Raw genomic sequence first — 17,382 nt, 5'->3', positions numbered from 1 at the left:
CCAGTGAGCAGCTCTGCACTCACCGATTTTGACCAGATACGCCCTTACCGCTAGATAGCAGACACCACAGGCTGTGATTGAATGGAAAACGTGGCTCAAGACATGGGGATTGTCGGTCAACCACAACAGCACCGTTGAACCACCATGCATACAAACCACATATCTGGCGCTTACTTCGGGCAGGCCACGGGCTCGGCTGGAAGGAAGTTCCCTAGGCAAGACGGCGGCCGGGGTCCCAACAGGCCGCCCGTCTCAGGTCGCACTAACGACCCGACCTGCTCTCTTGCCAGGTAGCGTGGCCATCGATTGGCTGGTGGATTGGATCGTCCTGCACGATGTGACTTTAGCAAGTTTTGCGACTCTATACCTGACACATTTAGGACCCGACAGTTTGGGTATTGGTCAGTTGGAGTGAGCAGGATTCGACTAGTGCCTGAGTCACCGTTCCTCCCAGCAGTACAAGCGACAGTCAGGCCGACGTCACTATCCGGTCACTGTCTGGTTGGTTGCACAGACCGAGAGGATTTCCAGAATCCGGCTACTCCATTCTACCATTTTTATGGAAGAGGATCTGCCTTGATACCCCCCACTCTTGGGAATTTGGGAATGACAGCTCTGTTCCGCACAGTCCAACAGTTTGTACACACCGTATCTTCTACGTTATTGGTAAGTTTTCCCAGGTAGGCTCCGTACGACGGGACGTTTAGCGGGTGTACACCTCAGGAGATTTGAAGTAATACAAATGCTGGGTTGCGCTGCAACATACCAGCGGCGACTATGACACTAGAGGGGAAATGACACAATGGGTGATGCAAGTATTCAGGCGAAGGAATTAAGGTTGATATTCCAACGGGGGATACAATACGGACAAGCCGTGCCAACTTAAGTAAGCCAGAGTAGGCAGGCAGGGAAGAACATCATCATCAGACAAGCCCGACGCAATTGACGATCTGCAACATTGAATGAGCGGTTTCATGTTACACTAACAGAGGACTGCCAGACGACACTTGGACGGGGGGAGCTGATTACCCCGACCACCCGCTTGTGCATGCATAACCGATTTGGAGAACGTCCAGCGACACCTCAGGCCCAGTCTAGACCGAGCGCTTCTAGACTAGTGTGGTATCAGTGCTGTATGTAGTATGTACTAGGTAGATAGGTAGTAACGACGTCGTTCCACGGGCCCACCAGACCCCGCTAAATTACGGTAGCTTAGCCTCCGCGCAACCACCAGTGGGGCCCAGCCGGGCAAGCCCCTGGGAAGGCGGATCTGCCCTCAACCAAGAAGCCATTGGTTGACGTTGGTAAAAAATCCCATCGACCACCAGCAGCACATCGAGCAAGTACTCGAAGGGGACCTCCGATTCCAAGCAGTGGTAATAAATCAATCACACCACATCGACCAGTCATTGGCTTTCTCGCTTCTAACGACGACTATCTTGCAGCATCACGCCGCCTCCCGGCCTTCTCCCCAACCAACCAGCTGACATACTCATTCACAAGTCACTGGTACACGGGACCAAGTTCTCCGTAGCCCTGTGGAGCAGGTACCATGTACGGACTACGGAGTCCATCCCAAGCTATCCATATCTGGAGAAGGTTCGCGAATAAGCGCCTATGAGGCTATGACTTACGAACACATAATAGTCTCTTAGTTAAATTAAAATAGGGGAACCGGGCCGTTCTACCTACTTACTTAGCAGTTAGCATCGTCATACAACGCATCCACCACCACCAACCTACTCCTACTCCTACTCCGTACTACGTACAGAAGTCTTGCCCGTAGTCAGTCCCCAGCACAATTAGGTATTATACGGAGTACTCCGTAGGGCCTCCTCTCCTCTCACCTATCTAAGTACTATTCCGTCCGTACCGCCGGTGGATCCGAGAGCCACCACCACCACCACCACCACCGCCAGGCCCATTCTCCTCCCAACTACCCACTACGGCGTAGCACCTACCTAGATACATAGCACTTACCTACCTATATTCAAGAAACCCAATCAAACCAATACCACCAACATCTCTCAGCTCACTCACCTGGCAGCCATGCATACCCATCTCCAATGATATCTCACCCCATCTGAGACATCACCCCGTAGTGTAGTCATACATATTCCCCGTCCAATAAGCCTCTTGAATGCTGCGCCGCAATGCGCAGCCGCCAGCCTTGCCAGGCAATCCCACATATACCTAGTATCTGTACTCCAAATTTGTCATTACCAACGAACAGGAACTAAGAAAACTAACAAATAGAAGGGGATGTGAGTAGTAGATGGTTCAGCCTTACACGTAGCGTTATCATTATCATTTTTATTACTGCGAAAATCGAGTCGAGTCGGTGAGACTTGTTCGGCAAACAGGGAATGGATGGAAACGAAACCAACGGACGGATGGAGACGAGACAAGACGAGACGAGAGATAAGGTATGGGGTGGTTTGAACTTTGAAGAGCCACATGAGCAAGGCCCGAGATCAACCTACACATACCTACTTACACTCAGACCCAGACCCATATCTTGAAAAGATGTGTGCAACAACGCGGGCGCCCGACCCGAACATCTAGTCCTATCCTATCCTATCTCTTCTCCTCTTAGATACCCCTTTGGTAGATAGATGGACAGACAGTAAAGTAAGTTACCCGTGACGCCTCCCATACGAAGCCCAACGCCCCAGAGCTAAGTAGCCTGTCGATAAAGGTAGGTAGACAATAAGTACCCCTTCTCAGTCAATTACCACCAAAGGTACAAGCAAGGTACTACCCGAGAGACCGACGGACCGCTTACGAATCCTCCCGCTTGGTAACAAACTCCCGTCAGTCACACCACCACCCAGCCAACACCGAACCTTGTGTATTTCCCCGGTCAGAGTGTATTCGCCCTTATACCGAGCCAAGTCTAGCTAGTGTGTGTATGATTGTATGTATGTGCGTATGCTATCTCCGACCCAGAAGATCGTCCGGAACGGTTCCAGTGGAGCGCAGCAGGGCGCGCGAGGTGGTGGTGGTGCGCGCAAATCCTAAATATGGTTTCGCTCGCATCCGATGACCGGCCTTGAGTGGACGGGAAAAGTCGGGTTCCAGTGTTTGGTGCCAGAAGGCGCCGGAATCCTTCCATGCAGGTGGGTAATTGATCACATTTGCTGTCGCAATATGCACTGGTGGTTTATGTGTAGCGTTCCATTTTTGAGACTTCCGGGGTACATACTGTATCGAGGATGGATGATCTATCCGTGTTCGTGAATTTGTTCGCCGGTAGTGGTGGGTTGTTGGTGGTTGGTCTTTGGATTTATATACTGTTCTGATCTTTCAATTGGTGTACCGTTATGCTTGTTGGCGATGTATATCAAGGGATAAATATGGGAGGTGTGTGCCTGACCGCGGAAATATCGGCGTTTGAGCGATTTATTGAGGCGTGAGGCTTGAGGCTGTTGTGAGTTAGTCGCGCTACAAGTCTGCCTACCTATCTGATTTCATGCCTGTGTCGATCTGTTCTGTGTCTGCCTGCTAGACACCGACACCTATGAGAATGAAATGCGAGTAGTATACTAGCATGTAGGTATGGTGAGCTTGAGGCTCAGTCCACGCAGTCCGTACCCATGGTACTAATGACTAGTGTGTACCGCACGGAGTAGGATACGGAGGACCGTCTAGACCGTGCACTCCACTCGCCAGATCCCCCACCGGACTCGGACTCGGATCCGGTCGGAGTCGGGCAAGCTGCCCTCATCTCCGGGCGGAATTAACGAGTCGACTATGTGGTGACTTATTAATTCATCAATCATTTCAGGCCGCATTCCCCGAAAAGGAGGCTAGGCTAATTTCTGTGTTCGGGTCATTCCGCCAGGGTCGAGACTCGGTTCAACATATTCTCTATTCACTAGTTGCGAGTAGTGAGCGTTGCTAGGATTTAGGAGGTGGGTTGGGGGGAACTCGAGTCCCTCAAGGGGAAGGGGCAACCAGTTTGCTAAGGCAGGATAAGGCAGCACTAAGCTGACAAAGTACTACCATTGTAATCAACAATATCCTTGTATGCCTAAGGTTGAGGGCGAGTGTTTGTCTCACCCCCAGGGTATATTGTAGGTATTGTCAGCACACATGGGCTTCGCAACAAATTGATCAATCAAATATCAACCAAGCAGGTAGTTTATTAACAAATGGGAATATGTGCATGGACTCCTATAGCAAACGAGTCAGCCAATACTGCTTGTTTTATAGGTAGGGGAAGACGTAGCCGAATAAGTCCGTTGAAAGCCCAACCGCCCATCTATCCAGCTGTTGAAGCGGCCTAACCTACCCAATCAGACCCTGGCTGCTTGTCGCGTCTGCAGGAGTACACATGATGTAGGCAGATATTTAACACGCCCAAACGCAATATATCTTGCATGCAGTGTGATGTGCCAAGCTGCACATTGGTCCAGATCGGAATTGATAGGCACCCTGTCCCCAGACTTGACAGGTGACAGATCTGTGATGATATGATATGTATGCACGGAGATAAAGCCGAGCATGGGGTGCCACTAAGTGCGCCTTGACTATATCTGCCTGCTTGTCGGCTTTCACAGACAGGGATTTATGCGAGTATCGTCGGCATCACCTGCTGTTTGGGGCATCACGAAATTGAATTTGATTGCTACCCGGATAGCTATTGTTTGTTGATGCAGTTAAGGTGCATGCTTATATATATGTATGCACACGTACCCTGCTGGTTGCCTCAGGGTAGATTGTCAATCGGACGGATTTGCAAAGGGTCGGAGCAATATATATTTTCTCAGTAGGTGGTGCTTGGGGGGCTTGGGGGCCTTGTTGATGTTTGATTGTGTGCTTCTGATATAGTATTTGCGGTAACACCTGCAGGTGACTAGATGACAATCTGCTGTAAAGGTGTACTTCTTGATGGTCATTGACCAAAGAGGCTTCAAGGAATATAAGCATCTCACTTTTATTACATCTAGTCCATGTCTACTTCACGTCCGTATTCAACCACATCCCTCTATAGCTCAGAATCCTGCAACGCCACCATTCAGTATATCAAGTAAGGCAGTGAAAACAGACCAACGGTACCAACCATGCAAGGATTTTAGCACAATGTGAACTAGCGCATTATCTTGACTAGTGCGCACATCGAATAGCAGCAATGATTTCAGATAAAAAGAGTAATGAATTATACCAGTGATCAACAGTTGGCTCTGTCCAGCCTCGATGACTACGGGAGACAAAAGGGAAGAAACAAGAAACACAAAGCCTGCTCACATGCCTTTGTGTCTCCAAAGAAGGTGACCAGCTTTTCTGTGCTGAAAGGTCGACACACCGAAACACATTGAACAGGTCCTTGGTGAATAGTGATCAGTAATGAATCCAAGGAGACAATGCCGAAAGACGGACTGGTTCAATATCGAGCGAGGGGTATATTCAAAAGCTAATCAAGCCCCCAGCCACTAAGAATTTATGAAGGCTGTCATTTAGGCCTTCATTTCGGGCCGGGCTGAGGGGATGGAGCAGGCTGTTGAGCAACCGCAGGTGGCCCTAAAGGTGGTATACGGTTGAGCGATGGTGACGACATCACCGATGATTGACCGTTAGTTCCGTGCAATTGGGCCTGCAGCAGGGCGTTCTCTCTCTGCCTGCGTTCCTCTTGCTCAGGTGTCATGCATTTCACCGGCGGGGGAATCGGTGCGTCGGGCGAGCTTCGGCCCATCAACTTAGGACTTGGCTCGAGCTTTTGGATCGGAGGAAGAACAGGAGCACCTGTAACACTGCCGGAAGTCACAGGTCGGGGGGATTGTTTGGTCGGACTGATTCCCGAAAACGGTATACCGTGGGAACTCTGTGGAGGCGAAGACCGACTGGCAGTTGGTGTGGCCATAAAAGACGGACGCCCATTATGTAGGGAAGAGAAGGAAGCGTGGTTGCCTGTGTTTGGTCGTGGGGTGTGTTGTTGACCATACGGTGTCCACGGGGCGGAATGATCTGACGGCGCTACAGGCGGGAACCCCGCAAGAGGGCCAACGTCTCGATTGCCCTGAGTTGGAGACATGGATGGGCGGTTTTGGATAGGAGAGGGTAAAGTGGGACTCCGCACAGAGTGAGAGGATGAAGGTCGTCGCGCAGGAAAGGAGCTATTGAAAGAGTCGCCACCATGGGGCGGTAGATGCATAGCTTGGTGCATGGAAGGCAGTTTCGGCAGCTGCTCTTTAGATGACGGGGTGAAACCATTCGCACCCTTCGACGGAGAAAATGGAGCCCGAGGGGAGCTACATGACGTCGTGTGTGCAGACTGAGGCCGGCGCTCGGGGGATGGAGGGGGGAACGAAACGACTTGGGAGGGATTTTGAGAGGTGGAAGGCAGTGAGGAGAGTTGCTTTTGAGGAGACCCGATGGAAGGCATTTGGAAAGCGTGTTGGGCTTCTTTAATTGACGGTGTAGGAGGCTGATCCACGTCCGGACCTTTGATCTTTGTGTCTCCCTCAACAGCAGTCGAGGATGGCGAGGTCGAGCCGACGCGGAATTTCAACGGCGGGATTTTGGGCATTTTTGCTTCCTCTTCACGTCGCTTGCAGTCTTCGCACACAAAGTGGAAGTCTTCCCGTTCTGCTTCGTCCTTGCGAATTCCAAGACATTTGCTGTGCTGCCATACATTGCAATTTTCGCACGCAACACTGTGCGAGCCATCGTCCTTTCGAGGGTCAGCACACTTTTCGCAAACGTTCAAAACTATGATCGCGGCTTACCAGGTTTTGACCATGCACACCACAGCCCGAGCAGTCGAATATCCACTGGTCCTCCTGCGAAAGGTCCTCGAGATTCTTACGATATTTCTCCATTTCTGCTTGAAGATGCCTCTCAGAAGCTCTGCTTTCACCCCTGGCAACCTTCTCCTGCTCTTCTTGTATGCGCTGGAGCTCGTTTTCATGTAGAATGCGCTTCCTCTCGCGATCCTTGATACGTTGTTCACGGGTCATAATGCGCGAGCGTCTTTCCGCCTCAATCTTCTTCACTCTTTCGTCTTCCTTAAGAGCTGCGGCTAGTTCTGTCTCACGCTTACGTGTTGCTTCAGCAGCCTCACGTTCCTGGCGTTCTTTCTCAGCCTTTCCAGCGAGGCGACTGGATCGTTTAGCGCCGGCGAGCATCTGCATGTTGAGAAGCTCCTTCTCCCGCTTCTGTTTTTGCCGTTGTTGAGATTCCTCTTCCTTTTCGATAATTGGCATGACTTGTTCGTCAATCCTATCTCGCAGGATCTTCTCATCAGGATCCCTAGTCTTCCGAATAGACTCTAGGAACTGTTGGTAATCCGAAAGTGTAACGGCAATGCATTCCCACGACATCGCTTCATAAGGGTCTGTGGCATCGCCGTTAACAACATTGCTCTCTTCATCAGATTCTTCGATAGGATCTGCTCCTGTAACCTTTCTCCGTTTCGATGCTCTCATGGCGCGGGCACTCTTTCTCCTTGACTTCGACTTAGCCGGTTTCGGCGGAGGAATAGGGGGATCGGTGCGACGATAGAGCCTGTTGTCGTCGAGTATATAGTAGTAGCGACCTTCGCGATCGTAGCCTACTTCCTCGATACGCTAGCAAACAGTCAGCAGGGATACCAGTGACCTAGAGTATTATCAGATAGAACCCACCCACTGCGTTTGATCCAACTCTCGCTGCTCCGGCATCTTTTCGCGAATGCGATCGGGATTCCAGAATGTCCAAATAGACAGCTGGTGCAGGACGCGCAATTTCAAAAAGACATCAAAATCGAGGAACCTATTCGGGACTTCCTCATACCCGAAAGGGTTGGGAATGTGCGGTGCTTTCGCATTGTACTGGCGTCGCGTATATTCATCAAAATTATCGAAGCTAAGATCAAACATATCCTATTAGCATAGCTACTTTTATAGCCAGAGCAGCGGTGCACATACGTGAGGCCCCGATGCGACGAGACCCATTTTAAAAGACAGAGTCCAATATCCAGTAATTTCTCCGAAGAGGTAGGCTTAAGACACTCATTCTCCAAGTCCTATAAACGTCATATCGAAACAATGGGTTAGCATTCACCAAACGCGCGCAAGGGCACAGGCAACTCGGGATGTAACTTGTTCCTGCTCACCTCAATCCCAAAATCCTCATCAATCTTCATGAGTTTCCCAAATATGGCAATATATTGCATCAGGTTCGCAAACTCCCAGCAGTTGCGAAGCTGTTGAAGTAAGCCCGGCTCCTCAGGTGGCTGCTCTGGGGCAGCGTCCACCTCGGAGCGGGCGCGCTTTCGCGATACCATCGAGGCGGATATGGACCATTAAAGGCGCCGCAGCGCAGGACGAAATTCCAACGGAGCGGCGGATCTGCGGATACGATGGGCGAGCTAGACGGAAAAATTGATCGGAGCGTGTATGTAAAAAGGATATGGCACGTAGAGGTTCCAGTTAAATGGCGCAACAAGTGGATATTGGACGTGATCGACAGCGGAGTGAAGACAGGAAATCGCCAGGGCGGGCGTGTCGGGCTGGGCAGAAGAGATGAGCTCACAGAATCGCCGGGCGGCGCGTCGAGACCCCAGTCAGGTGACCTCCACCCGCCGATTGGTCGATCCCGTGCCGATAAGCCTCTCACTTTCGATGCAATCCGATTTCTCGCCTTCTACCATGGCACTCTACATGATTTCGCACTTCGGTTCAAGATACTCTCATTATTAACAATAGTGTAGGTCCAGATTGGCTGAGCCCGCAATAAACAGACTATCATAAGAATAGCTCGCATCCGTATGTAGTCAAGTCAGGCAAATGAAACAAGCAGTAGGCAGAACCAGCACCAACCAACGAAACATAAAACTAGATCTTGGTATCTCGCTCAAAGAGGGTCTATCTCACTCAGATGAAGGATGGGGAATGGGGAACATAGAGGACAAGCAAAATGCACATAGACAGATAGCGCCATCCGAATCCACGCCACCGTACAGCCATACCATTATGACCGAAATGGGAACGAAGTGTTCGACACAGAAACAGAAAGTGGGGGAAATCGAGCAAGCCACAGTAAGCCAGGGACAGGGAAGAATAATAAACGAGGAGCAGAAAAGCAAAACCTTTTAAAACATAATAAGACACAGAACCCCCAAGCCCAGTGCTCCCATACCGCCCATGTCTTCTCTTTTCTCTCTTTTTTTTTTTTTTTTTTTTTTTTGCAACTTTTCTTTGATCTCATCATTGCATTGCCATCCCACACAGTTTGCGCCTTGTGATCCGTGTTTCGCCTGAGCCCGCCCGATGCATGTCGTAAGGTTGTCAAATAAACCAAGTAAACCAAAAGGGAAACAAATGCTTTTGAACTTTTTACATCGCAACACCGGGTGCGCCATCGGAGACGTTATCCGAAAGGTTGATGAGAAGCTGCGCAAGGCAGCGCTTGGTGGCGGCATCATCGCGAAGTACCGAGGAGAACGTCGCATCACGTAAAGGCTCGGGGAGACACTGGCGCAACGCCTCTCGCGCCCTACTGTTATCACTCAGGCTACGGAAGTCAGCATTTGATATGGAAGCAAAGTATATTTGCGTGAGACAGGGGATGTTATTAAGATATGACTCACCGAAGGAAGCAGCGCACGACATGCTTGAGCAGTCGCACAGTCTGTTGCTCCACGAGTTGAGTAACCATGTTACTCAGCACTGTCCCAACAGCATAGAATCTCTCGTAAGTCGCGCAAATGTATGCGAGGCCGATGTCATCTAGGAGAATCTTTTGTACGATGAAGATCGCGACAGTCTTGCTCAGCTCGGAGCCGGTCTCCATGATGCGAAGGCAAAGCGGGATGATCTCTGTAGTGAGGAGGAAGTTGATGACATCGGATGAGTCGTTCTTGACCAGCGCTCCGATCACACCGAGCGAGGTGAGACGGAGGTATTCAAAGGGGCGCGACTTTGATGTCGTGTTGAGGAAGGGATAGAGGAAAAGAGGAATATGAGCTATTCGGATAGGATGTTGTCAGTCAGAACTCAACGGTAGGGTGGTCTTAGGGGCTTACTGCGTACCATTTAGAAATAAGGTGCGAGTATCATTGTGGGAAGCAACGCACTGCAGCAGAGCGAGCGCGTTGCAAACCCGATTTGATGCAGCAGCAGTCAATTGCGAAGGGTTCAACAAAGGGTATACGGAGATGATCTCCTGTAGTAAAGCGGTCATGACGCCTTGTACCCGGCCCGTTAGTTGCCACCGACCAAAATCCGATCAAAGGGAGCCCATACCGAAAGAATGCCAAATAACCAGCGCAAGTTCCGGAACTTGCTCTCTCTTCTTGCTGAGCTCCATAAGAGCTGCTTCTCTGCGATTCGGATCGAGGAGTTCCGCGACCCAGATGAAAACCTTGCGATTCTCATCACTGATGCCACCATCCATCACTGACACCGCACCGGGCAAAGCGCCGTCTCCGCCCATGCCCCTGCACCGGCACCTTGGGCGGGATTGCCGGCACCAGCATTTCCAGCCATAGCGATACGGGTATAATGTTGTTGTTGAGCGGCTGCGGCTGCGGCTGCAGCCGCCTGAACTTGGGCATGCTGTTGGGCGACCAACGAAGAATGCTGTTGCTGAGCCTGGTGCGGGTGGCTTTGATGGTGCTGCTGTTGCTGCAACCAGGACGGGTCAGCCTGCGGATACTGATGCTGATGAGAGAAGACGTGCTGAGTCTGCGTTTGGAGCATGGCGGGCCGGCGAAGAATCGGAGCTCAACGGGACTCGTAATCCTCAGGAGGGAAGACTTGACAGCCCTGGGCGATCGGGGAAAGGCCGGACAAGGGCAGAGTGAGTTATGATGTCGTTTAGGTATTGTCAGGATGGGATACTCGGGAGCAGCCTCATGGATAATGTGGTTCTGTATACAATAGCGAAGACTGGGGGGTGTCGATGGGGGGGGGGAGGGGGGATTGACTGCGGGATTGAAGGACAGACGGAGCGTGAAATGATGGATGGATGGCTTGGGTCTACGGGAGGCGGGGAGTCGCAGGTTCCGCCCGGTCAGTTTGTGCCGTCTGGGAGGTGCCGAGCTTCCCTCTGGACCGACCCTGTCCTCAACAGTTTCAATTGGAATAAACTGAGCCCGATGGTCGGTAACTGGGATCAACTCACTGTCGCTTCACCCACCTTCCCTTACTGCCAGATTGACTGAGTCTATGATGTAAATGATGCCATATCCTGAATTGGCATGCTGACCGTTGATGGCCGCCTTGCAGCTGCAGTTACCTGGAAGGCGCACGAGTCACTCCGGCAGGTGCATGATTATCAAGAGTCGGCCTTGAATCCAGGGATGCACGGGCACTAGCTATCTAGTAGTTGAGAGCTAGGAACTCTGGTTCAGTACCTCATACCGGAAATGCGTGTAATTATCCCTGGTCCCGGCTCTAAGGGGACGTGCTCGGGGCTGTACCTGCAGTTCTGGCTGTGTAGCCGGAGGTCCCTGTTCTCGGCTCTTAACATCTCCCATCCGATATGCTCCCTCCTAATCGCCTGACAAGGGATGTAAGATCCAAGGTTTGCTACTAATCTCCCGATCGAATAGTTTTGGTATGTGCAACATTATTCATGGTCAATTTATGTTCAGTCTCGTATTTACATATCGCTTGCTTTCCGTTTCCCTCCATACAAAGGCTGCAGGTGGGTTGAAAGGGAATAGGAAGGGATAAAAAGCAAAGCTTTAGAGAAAGAATGAGGTAAAAAAAAAGCAGGGAATCAGAAAGCGCCCAAGGCATTAGAACATGAAGACATATCTCATCATCGTACATTGCACGTCACCCATAACCCCATATCAACGCCATTTCATGCACATTCAAATCAAAAGAAAAACAGAAAGAAAAATAAAAGTGACATAACAGGGACTCATTGTACTCCGTATTCGGAAAGTCATCTCTTTTTCGTAAGTTGGTTTCATCATATCATGATCTTCGTGATCGCGTCCGAGATCTTCTAGTTCGTCTAGTGTCTCTTGTCCGTCGATCTTCTGTCACTACCGTGCTTCCTACAATACTGTTAGCAAAATTGATTCAGGACAAATATCACGGAGCAGTACTGACCATCGTTGGTATAGTAGTCGGAAGAGTAGTAGTAATAGCTGCTCGGGTACGAGTAATCGGTCTTCTCATCCTCGTCCCGATTGTCTCTGCGCCTCTTCAACCCTAGACACAGCGCAAGCGCACCCAGAACGATTCCAATAGTCGCCAAAGCACCCATACCGGACTTTTTCTGTTTACCACCACCACCTGCTGTAGACGCTGCGGGTCGACTGCCAAACCAAGTACGCTGCTCGGGCCTAGCGCCGGAAGAATGATGATGACGACGACGCTCTTCGACATAGGTCGTCTCTCTCCTCTTCCTACCACCACCGAGCCCCAGACAAGCGAGAATGGAATCCAGTGCTCCACGGCAACACATACAAGCACAAAGGAGCAGCAAGAGAAATACACCAGCAATTGTTCCGATAACAATGCCCGCGATTGCTCCGCCGCTGAGTCCTCCGCTCGAGTCTTTCTCAACCAACGGCGTTCCACCTGTACTTACGGGGGCGATAAAAGGCTCGGTAGTTGTGGCTGTGTGAGTGGCAGTTGACAATGTGGTTCCGCGTACGGGTGGTGTGGCAGTCGCAGTCGCCCAGATTGACGTACTTCCCAGGATACATTGATTGTCGGAACAGACATATGCAGCACCGCAACAGCTGCTACCGCAGACCGTCTCGCCATATGCAGCATTGCAACTCGAGGTCGATGTCGCCGAAATGTAGGAGCTCCATGTTGAAGTGAAGGTGGCACGCTCGGTCTCGGTCACGACATATGTGGTGGTGAAATACTCCCAGCTGCCGCTGCTGACACACTCGGCTTCGCCATCACTGTTGGTGCTGCATGTCTCGCTTGCACTGCAGCAAAGCTGGCTATAATAACCGCAAGGGTTCGAGCAGCGCTTCTCTAGAGTAGCCTCGTCGAGACTTTCCTCAGATTCTGATGGCGATGCTGTTGAGAGTTGAAATTGGCTTAGTAGGGCCAGTATAGATATGGTAGATTGAAGTATGCGAGACGCATGCATGGCGAAGGAAGAACGTTAGATGTTTGGCAACCACGAGGCCAGCCCACGATGCGACTGGAATTAGTAATTTGAATTCCGATCGCTGCCAGGGACAACGTCCTGCCCCGGTGTCCGACTCGATGGATTCGTTGTATGACAAGTGAGGTATGGAATGAAAGACAGCAAACGGGGCCGGAGGAAGCCAAGCAATATCTGGAATGCGAGAGACTATCACAAATATCTAGCTTGCAGAGTGGAAATTGCAAGAATGAGTCTAAAGAGGGGAAAAAAAGTATTGGGGGTCGGGCGAAGAGAGAAGAGCAAGGTGCCATCCTCCGAGCAGGCCGTCCGCTGTTCTTGATCCCAGCCTCCGTCCAGTCGACTTCCCAACCACCGCATTTCCTGCGACCACCACCACCAATCACTGCAACGCCGAGTGAATCAGCGATGAAGATAAACTTAGATCACAAATAAAAAAGGAAATTCTGGAGGCTGGGATGCCCACTTTTTTTTGGTCTCTGCATTGTGTTGCCCCGCCATGATCCAATCGTAGAGAAGTGGCAGAGGATAATGCCGTTGCTGCCCCTCCCATCACCAACTCTCCCCGCCCTCAGTTCCTGACAGCGTCATCCTCGCTGCACCAATAGTCTCCGTGGGAGAAAGTCCGGAACCTGGACAGTCTGGGCCTATTGTGTTGGTGGTTCCACCGCCAGATTATTATTATCCCGTGATAAGTCGGTCTAGCCAACGCATTCCTTGATTTGACCGAGTCCCGTCCGTCAGGTACTGGCTGCATGTTCCAATCCTCCGTCGTCGGCACGTATCAGGTATCCAAGCGGAGTACCTTCACTTCCTACGTGTCGCCCAACGGAGTGAACCCATATTTGGGCCGTGATTTGGTGTGGATGACTCCATCTGCAGATGCATGTAGGAGTCCGCCTGGCCTATTATCTGAGCTAACATAATCTGTTCCTGCTCCGTGTACTTTTTACAATAAGCCCTAACAATGATGCGGTGGTGAAGCGGTGTGGCCCGGGCACGACGCCTGTGCCTGCATCTATTAATCAATGCAAAGCAGGTTGTGATTGCAACAACTCCAAGAGGGGCGCCAGTTGTTTAGTTTGTTTCATTGCTATCCTAGATGCTATTGCTATATACACAGAACGCCAGAAGAGTGCCAGATTCGTAACCCCATAGACTCTTTACCATCGCATATCATCAATCAATCAGTTCGTATGTCCGTCATTTTCATCTAGAATCGTGCGTGCAATTCTTCAAATCCAAAACAGTAGATCGCATGATCGTCGACCTTGAAGGGTGCCAGCAGGCGTATGTCCAGATCTCATATACTCATATTCACATAAATTCCAATGCTCGCCGAAGCTTCACATAAACATCCCGGCCAGTCCAATGAGCATGCCGAAGAAAAGATCCTCGAGGCTGGAGCTCCGTTTTGGGGACGTTCCCCGGTTCGTGTATACATCGGTGTTGTAGCTGCTGCAGTACCCTATGCTGAGACCGTGACAGGCCTCCAAACTCAGACTGGAGCATGTTGATATAGCTGCCGAAGCTCCTCCACCGGCACGGGTGACGCCTCCACCTTCTGCAGCCACGGTCACCGCGTAGCCTCCTCCAAGCTCCGAAAGACAGCCTGTATACTCGCTCTGACACAGGGAATAGTATGATGAGCAAACACGGGCATTGGCAAATGTTGTCGGTATGTCGACAAAAGGATAAGCCCCGGCAATTGTAGAACCCGTGAGAGTGACACTCGTCCCATCTGTAGTTTGAGTAGCTGTTGCTGTTTGAGGGAATCGGAAGCTGCTAGTTGAACCTCCAACCACGGCTCCAGTCTCGGACAGTGTACCCGTACAGCTTGCTCCGGTCGGACAGCAAGCAATGTTGTTAGCGGCGTCATGAGTGCATGTTGTACCATCGGAACAACAAATGTTCGAGTGGCCCAGATTTGAGCAAGAGTCATAGCCGTAAGGACAGTTATCGTTCCGCTTCCTCAACAATTGTAACACTTCGAAGGCTCTCCGATCTGCGTCTGCATTGCGGGGAGGATAAAATGGCACAATGTCGACTGATGGAGCCGGCGTCGTCTCTATCGATAACACAATGGAAGCGAAGAATGTGGCCGAGATCCACCCCGAAAGCTTCATTGTCAAGGCTAGGGCTATGGCGCGCCCGCCGGATATGATACAACAAGATAGCAGAAGATATAGGTCGAGATAACCCTTGATTAATGGTCGCAGTTGTGAATTTGCGACCAGTCCGATCGTACAATGTGTCGAACGATGGTATTTTGTGACGACTCGAGGGCGGCGATCAACAGATTACTAAAAGCGGTAGAGATGTAGATGTTAGCAGGGGTCGATCAGGGAGGTTGGCTTGCAAGAAGCTCAACGAATGGGGCAGTGGGCGGCCGATAGCTCACATACGTGTCGCTCAATTCCCCTCCTCTAAGTATTGATTCTTTCCGAGATTTCTTCTCTGGAGCAAGCCGGTTCGGACACCGGGCGGAGTGGGTGATGGACGCTTCATCTTTAGGTTGTTCAGGCAGCGCCGGGTCCACTGCGATCCCCTGCCACAGCAACGGAGCGTCCCCGGTGGCCCCTCAATAATAGCCAGCCGCCCGTGCGAGAAGCCCAGGTCGCTCCTATTTTTGGCTCGCATTGGTTGAAAATCAGCATCCGGTCAGGAAATCACCCGGGATTCCGGCGGTGTCCCTGATCGCTATCTAGGTATCGCCGAGTGGATAAATTCTGCTCCAGACTCCGCTCAGGGTCTGCTAACCACATGATGTCATTCTTTCCACATCGAGATCAGTTCTGAATGAGCGGGCTTTTTAGCTGGTTATCAGTTAGATAGACTCAGGCATTCTCTATCGGCTGGTTACACAAACAGACAATTCTTTCAGAAGGTGATACCAGTCGGGTTCCTCCACGCACCTCGAGAATTGTAAAGCATGTGATCATCAGCCTTAGGCGCATCAGTGAAAAAGCATTAATGCAGCTGATGCATTATCGCTCCGTGACGGTGTTAATGCAACCAGTCTTTCTCACCCCTCCTTTTTACCTGATGATTACCTCCGAAGCTATACGACATTGCTAAATAAGCCAGTATGTCTTCTATTGATGATTCTGCTCAGATGAAGATTCCCGTTGTGGACTTTTCATCGTGGTACAACACCCAGGATGAATCCTCTCGTCAACGAGTCGCACATGAACTCGTTGAGGCTTGCCAAAAAGTCGGGTTTGTGTATATTGTGAACCATTCTCTGACTGAAACCACCCTTGTTGCAACATTTGACTGGATGAGACGCTTCTTCGAACTCTCGGACGAACAGAAGATGCAGGCTCCTCACCCTGAGGGTTGGGCTGTGCATCGAGGTTACTCATGGCCCGGTCTGGAAAAGGTCACTCAAGTCATGAGCAACGGTGATTATGAAGAGTCCCGGGAAAAGCTGAGGGAGGTTCCTGATGTCAAGGTTTGTTAGATTTTACATCACCTCCGTGAGCTGATACACAAGCATTCCCCCAAGAATATCGTCATCCAGTCGTTGAGGTTTGGATTGACGTTGAGCACAGGAAATCTGCGACATTGGCAGTGAAAATAATACCGATCAGCCAAACCAGTGGATACCTAAAGAAACACTTCCTGGGTTCCAGGCCTTCATGGTCAGGTTTTACGAAGAGTGTCATAAGGTTGGCAGTGAGATTTTGCGTGCTCTGGCTACAGGTCTTGATTTGGAAGACGAATACTACCTAACAAAAAAACATTCGGGCTACAACAACCAGCTCCGGTTGCTGCACTACCTGCCTGTTCCAGCTGAAGATCTGGAGAAAGAACGAACATCCCGGTGCCCAGCACATACAGATTGGAGTTCAATAACATTGCTCTTCCAGGATGACTGTGGCGGACTGGAAGTAGAGGATGTTTCTCGACCAGGAACATTTGCCCCCGCTAATCCCTTGAAGAATGCCATCGTCATGAACGTTGGTGATCTTTTACAAAGGTGGAGCAATAGTTGGTCCTGCCTTTGTCGCAGACTCGTTAGCACAAATGACAAACAACTGGGGATATCTGACTGATAATACAGATCGCCTTCGGTCAACCAACCACCGTGTCAGACTACCCCAGCTCTCAGACCGGTTTGAGGGGCCGAATCGGATGACACGTGAGCGCTATTCGATCCCTTACTTCATGTCTCCCGATCCAGATATGGTCATTGAATGCATTCCGTCATGCATGAGTGAGGAAAACCCGGCCAAGTATAAGCCGATCACCCAGGCTGAGTATAACCAAATGCGTGCTTCTATGATGTACTAGGATTTGTTATTATAGTTA

At 50.7% G+C, this 17,382-nt stretch overlaps 5 protein-coding genes across 5 annotated transcripts; 1 reads left to right on the top strand and 4 right to left on the bottom strand.

The window, feature by feature from the left end:
- Window positions 1-5,467: 5,467 nt before the first annotated feature.
- Window positions 5,468-8,266, bottom strand: BO94DRAFT_553050 (putative PHD finger domain protein; the record flags this gene model as incomplete). Its single annotated transcript, XM_025613629.1, has 5 exons — window positions 5,468-6,673; window positions 6,729-7,568; window positions 7,626-7,845; window positions 7,908-8,005; window positions 8,096-8,266. 5 exons carry the CDS (start codon window positions 8,264-8,266, stop codon window positions 5,468-5,470), a joined length of 2,535 nt encoding a protein of 844 aa, XP_025471858.1.
- Window positions 8,267-8,848: 582 nt separating this feature from the next.
- BO94DRAFT_606212 (Rcd1-like cell differentiation family protein) lies at window positions 8,849-10,682 on the bottom strand. The gene is made up of 4 exons (XM_025616513.1): window positions 10,227-10,682; window positions 10,014-10,169; window positions 9,572-9,947; window positions 8,849-9,495 (listed from the first exon to the last, which is right to left on the bottom strand). The coding sequence occupies exons 1-4, from the start codon at window positions 10,414-10,416 to the stop codon at window positions 9,318-9,320; spliced, it is 900 nt and encodes a 299-aa protein (XP_025471857.1). The 5' UTR covers window positions 10,417-10,682; the 3' UTR covers window positions 8,849-9,317.
- Window positions 10,683-11,949: 1,267 nt separating this feature from the next.
- BO94DRAFT_581437 (uncharacterized protein) lies at window positions 11,950-13,050 on the bottom strand (the record flags this gene model as incomplete). Its single annotated transcript, XM_025615406.1, has 2 exons — window positions 11,950-11,992; window positions 12,044-13,050. The coding sequence occupies 2 exons, from the start codon at window positions 13,048-13,050 to the stop codon at window positions 11,950-11,952; spliced, it is 1,050 nt and encodes a 349-aa protein (XP_025471856.1).
- A 1,270-nt stretch (window positions 13,051-14,320) lies between these two features.
- Window positions 14,321-15,337, bottom strand: BO94DRAFT_217309 (uncharacterized protein). Its single transcript, XM_025606202.1, has one exon. It carries the CDS (start codon window positions 15,192-15,194, stop codon window positions 14,415-14,417), a length of 780 nt encoding a protein of 259 aa, XP_025471855.1. The 5' UTR covers window positions 15,195-15,337; the 3' UTR covers window positions 14,321-14,414.
- An 846-nt stretch (window positions 15,338-16,183) lies between these two features.
- BO94DRAFT_456728 (isopenicillin N synthase family dioxygenase) lies at window positions 16,184-17,364 on the top strand (the record flags this gene model as incomplete). Its single annotated transcript, XM_025607713.1, has 3 exons — window positions 16,184-16,522; window positions 16,623-17,061; window positions 17,135-17,364. 3 exons carry the CDS (start codon window positions 16,184-16,186, stop codon window positions 17,362-17,364), a joined length of 1,008 nt encoding a protein of 335 aa, XP_025471854.1.
- Between the last annotated feature and the right edge of the window lie 18 nt (window positions 17,365-17,382).

Source organism: Aspergillus sclerotioniger (genome assembly GCF_003184525.1).
Source record: "Aspergillus sclerotioniger CBS 115572 chromosome Unknown BO94scaffold_3, whole genome shotgun sequence".
Lineage (NCBI taxonomy): Eukaryota > Fungi > Ascomycota > Eurotiomycetes > Eurotiales > Aspergillaceae > Aspergillus > Aspergillus sclerotioniger.
This window is presented reverse-complemented; position numbering and strand designations above follow the sequence as displayed.

Coding starts and splice junctions, on each gene's coding strand:
- BO94DRAFT_606212 (XM_025616513.1), bottom strand. CDS start 10,416: ATGGGCGGAGACGGCGCTTTGCCCGGTGCGGTGTCAGTGATGGATGGT. Junction 10,170..10,226: donor GGTTATTTGGCATTCTTTCG/GTATGGGCTCCC, acceptor GCCGGGTACAAG/GCGTCATGACCGCTTTACTA. Junction 9,496..9,571: donor GTCGTGCGCTGCTTCCTTCG/GTGAGTCATATC, acceptor TGACTTCCGTAG/CCTGAGTGATAACAGTAGGG.
- BO94DRAFT_217309 (XM_025606202.1), bottom strand. CDS start 15,194: ATGAAGCTTTCGGGGTGGATCTCGGCCACATTCTTCGCTTCCATTGTG.